This window comes from Dasypus novemcinctus, chromosome 12, assembly GCF_030445035.2.
Source record: "Dasypus novemcinctus isolate mDasNov1 chromosome 12, mDasNov1.1.hap2, whole genome shotgun sequence".
NCBI classification, from domain to species: domain Eukaryota; kingdom Metazoa; phylum Chordata; class Mammalia; order Cingulata; family Dasypodidae; genus Dasypus; species Dasypus novemcinctus.
The window spans coordinates 19,721,465-19,725,547 of NC_080684.1; the positions used below are offsets into that span (position 1 = coordinate 19,721,465).

The window sequence follows — 4,083 nt, forward strand, 5'->3', positions numbered from 1 at the left end:
ATAAGAAAAAAATCAAATTTAAAATTAGTATCAAAATATTATAAAGATTTAGATAGAAAGAAAAGGTAGTCCAGGCAGAACAGAAATTTGGATTGATACAGATGAAACTATCCATGATGCTCAGGGGCAAGGACATAGTCTGGCCTCAGCATTGAGACTCTCTAGAACATAGTGTGTGGACAACTTTACAGACCCATAGGTGTCAGTTGATAGAGCACATTTACTGACAACCCTTGATTGCAAGACACTATTTCATAGGAAATACTCGTCTTAGAATCCTACATAGTGGAGTCATATTCTAACTCTTGAAACTGGCAATTTAGACAGTCACATTGCCTCAGATACTTAATTTTTCCTCTGAAAACAGATTTAGTATTGCTCATCCATAATTTCTTCTATCCTAACATCTAACATAGGAATACAAGGAAACACTGGCATATATATGCATGTCAGAGGCTATATATTCCAATTTTTCCAGAGTGCAAATTGGCATGTGAAAATTCCATGTAAGAAGCTAAATGATGACAAAAATATCTTAGTAGTATACACATTAGAAAAGTTTAAATGGGAATAAAAGAAAAGAAAGAGGAAAGACCTTAGAATTCTAATATCTGCAATGAAGAGAGAATATTGCTAAGTGCAGGTTCTGTTACTAAAAAAACCCACTAAATTAATAATGATCCAGGTCGTAGAAAGATTGTGAATGTCTTAACAATCTCTGAGAAAGAAGATGAACCATTAGTTAATATACTTGCAGGTTTGAACCAGGGTTGGGAATTGAAGCAGTTCATCAAACCAGGAAGAAAGATAGAAAACAATCTTAAAGGCAGATGTGAAATATAACCTAGTTGAGATGTGACCCCCATTCTCTGATAATTAAGTATGGCCAAGAGAGTTCAGATTTGCTATTATTTTTGTCTCTAGATAAAATCCTCTCTAAATGGCCTTGGAGAACCATAGCACCATCAATGAATTCATCCTCCTCGGTCTCTCTGCTGACCCACACATCCAGGCTCTCTGCTTTGTGCTGTTTTTGCAAATTTACTTCCTGACCATGACAGGTAACTTGATGCTGCTTCTGGTGACCAGGGCAGATCCTCATCTCCACACCCCCATGTACTTCTTCCTGAGTCACCTCTCTTTCCAGGATATTTGTTTTTCTTCAGTCACAGTGCCAAAGCTGCTGGAGAATCTGTTGTCTCAGAAGAAAACCATCTCTGTGAAGGGCTGCTTGGCTCAAGTCTTCTTTTTGTTACTGACTGGAGCCACTGAAGTTGGCCTGCTCTCTGCTATGGCCTATGACCGCTTTGCTGCCATCTGCCATCCTCTGCTCTATGGCCAGATGATGAACAGCTTGCTCTGTAAGAGGCTGGCTTTGGGTTCTTGGGGCCTGGGCTTTTTGAATGCACTCCTCAACATCCTTTCAGCAATGAACTTGGAGTTCTGTGGAGATTATATCATCTCCCATTACAGCTGTGATCTTCCCTCTCTCTTCCCTCTTTCCTATTCTGATCTGTCCCCAAGTTTTACAGTCATGCTCTGTTCCAGTCTCTATGGATTTGGAACCAGTTTCCTGATCTTCTACTCTTATGTCCGCATTGTCTCCACCATCCTGGGCATTAGCTCCTCCTCAGGTAAAAGCAAGGCCTTCTCCACCTGCTCCTCCCACCTTACAGTAGTGCTCCTATTTTATGGCTCAGCTTTTCTGCGCTATCTACTTCCAGTCTCAGGCTCACCACTGGAGTTGATCTTCTCTGTACAGTACAGTGTGGTTACTCCCTTGTTGAATCCCCTCATCTATAGCCTAAATAACAATGAGGTGAAAGCAGCTGTGAAAAGAACCTTAAGAAAATATCTCCAATATTAGCCTCTCAAACACAGAGGTTGAAGGGTAACTAGTTTATTAAAGGAAGGTATCTAATGGGTTGAGTAAAAGTGAATTTCCTGATTGCTCCTCATACTGGATGCAGAAAGGTAATTTCACGTTTCAAGACCTACCAGGGGGAGGTGGGGAAGTGTAAAGTGTAGTTCAGCTCTGCATAGAGGCAGAGCAAACCATCAAGTGACCATGTTATAGTAATTCAACCATTTTACTTGCATAGTCTTTTGGCTGCATTAATGGGTCTTACCATCTTGTTTGTGTTTGCTATGCAAAACAGTTAGCCACATGGAATGAAATCATTGACTTCCCAAACCATCAGTGAAGGGACCCTAGATCAAGGCTGCTGGTTTGTTTCTGAGAAGGTGAGAAGTGTGGAGTGAATGGTGGTGTAATAGTACTAACTGAGAGATTTGGATTTAGAGAGCTAGGCCTAGCATAGGGAGCATCCAGAGGAGACAGTACATGTGAGGAAGTAAAGGATCCATTAGGGTATTCACAGTAAGCCAGTTGCTTTTTGTATAGGAGGTGAGATGGTGATCCTCTCTCATTCTTTTAGCTATGCATATCCAGGTCTCCCAGCACCTTTTGTTGAACAGGCCATTCTGTCTCAGTTTAGTGGGCTGGGTGGCCAAATCAAATATCAGTTAGCCATATACACAACTGATATATAGTGCCCCTGTGTCTAAGTTAAGTTTCTTGTAGATGGCATATTGATGGGTTTTATTTCCTTATCCATTCTGCCAATCTATGTCTATTGATTGAAGAATTTAATCTATAAACATTCAATGTTATTACTGTTCAAGGCAGTACTTACCTTTGTCATTTTTTCTTTAGGTCTATATACATCATATTTTGTTTTTATTTCTCTTTTTATCTTTTTAGTTACTCTTAATAATAATCCTCCCTTCTATACTCTTCTCCAACAATCTCCTCATGTTTTTACCTTTCAATTTGCAGAACTCCCTTTAATACTTTTTTTAACGGCAAGTTCCTTGTTTAACAAATTCTTACTCTCTGTTTATCTGCAAATACTTTGAACTCTCCCTCATTTTTCAATGCCAGCTTTGCTGGATGCAGAATTCTTGGCTAGTAGATTTTCTTTTGCACCTTAGCTATGTCATACCAGTGCCTTCTTGCCTCTGTGGTTTCAGATGAGAAATCAGTGCTTAATGTTATCAAGCTTCCCTTGTATGTGATATATCTCTTTTCTCTTATTGCTTGCAGTGTTCTCTCTGTCCTGTGCTATTGACAATTTGATAAATATATGTGTTGTGGTAGGCCAGTTAAGATTTATACTGTTAGGAGTGTGCTGTGTTTCTTAGGCATGTGAATCCATGTCCCTCAAAAGACTTGGCAAATTTTCAGCCATTCTTTCTCCAACACTCATTCTGCCCCCTTTGCCTTCTCTTCTCCCTCTGGGATGCCTATAGTGCCTATGTTTTTTCATTTCATATTGCCATTGAATTTCCTGAGTCCCTGCTGAATTTTTTCTATTGTTTTATCTATCTGTTCTACTATCTGTGTGTTTTCAGATGTATTATCTTCTACATCACTCATTCTTTTCTCTGCCTGTTCAAATCTGCTGTTATGTGCTTCCAGCATATTTTCAATTTCTTGCATTGTGCCATTCATGACTGTATTAGTCAGTATTCTCTAGGGAAACAAAATCAACACAGGATGTCTGTCAATAGTAAGAGATTTATCAGAGTCTCTCATGCAGCCATGGGGATGTACAAGTCCAGACTCCACAGGCAGCCTGCATCCAAAAGCTCAGATGAAAGTCAAATGAAGATTCTTGATGAGTTCTGGGAGATGTTGACTGTCCAAAGATGAACTGGGAAATTCTCTCTCTGTTTTTCACATTAAAAGGGAATCACTTTCCCTTTTTAGGGATTCAACTGATTGGGTTAAGCATCACTCATTGCTGATGGCAATCTCCCTGATTGATGTAATTATAACAAGCTATCTATGATTTACCGATGCAGTAAAGTTAATGGTGACTGAAGTCCATACATGCCCTTATATTACAGTCAGCCCAATGCTTGCCTGACCAAACAACTGGGCACAATTACCTGGTCGAGTTGACACAATAGCCTAAACATCACAGTCCACCCTTTGTCAACTCAGCAACCATACAGATTACCTTAAACCATACTTAGTCTCTAAGTAAAAATAATAACAGTCTTGCATATATATATATA

General features: G+C 39.4%; 1 protein-coding gene across 1 annotated transcript; it reads left to right on the forward strand.

Annotated features, from left to right (window-relative positions):
• The first annotated feature begins 940 nt into the window (after window positions 1-940).
• LOC131280683 (olfactory receptor 8S1-like) lies at window positions 941-1,867 on the forward strand. Its single transcript, XM_058309083.1, has one exon. The coding sequence runs from the start codon at window positions 941-943 to the stop codon at window positions 1,865-1,867; it is 927 nt and encodes a 308-aa protein (XP_058165066.1).
• Window positions 1,868-4,083: the final 2,216 nt, after the last annotated feature.

Excerpts from the sequence above, each read along its gene's own strand:
- LOC131280683 (XM_058309083.1), top strand. The coding sequence starts at position 941 with ATGGCCTTGGAGAACCATAGCACCATCAATGAATTCATCCTCCTCGGT.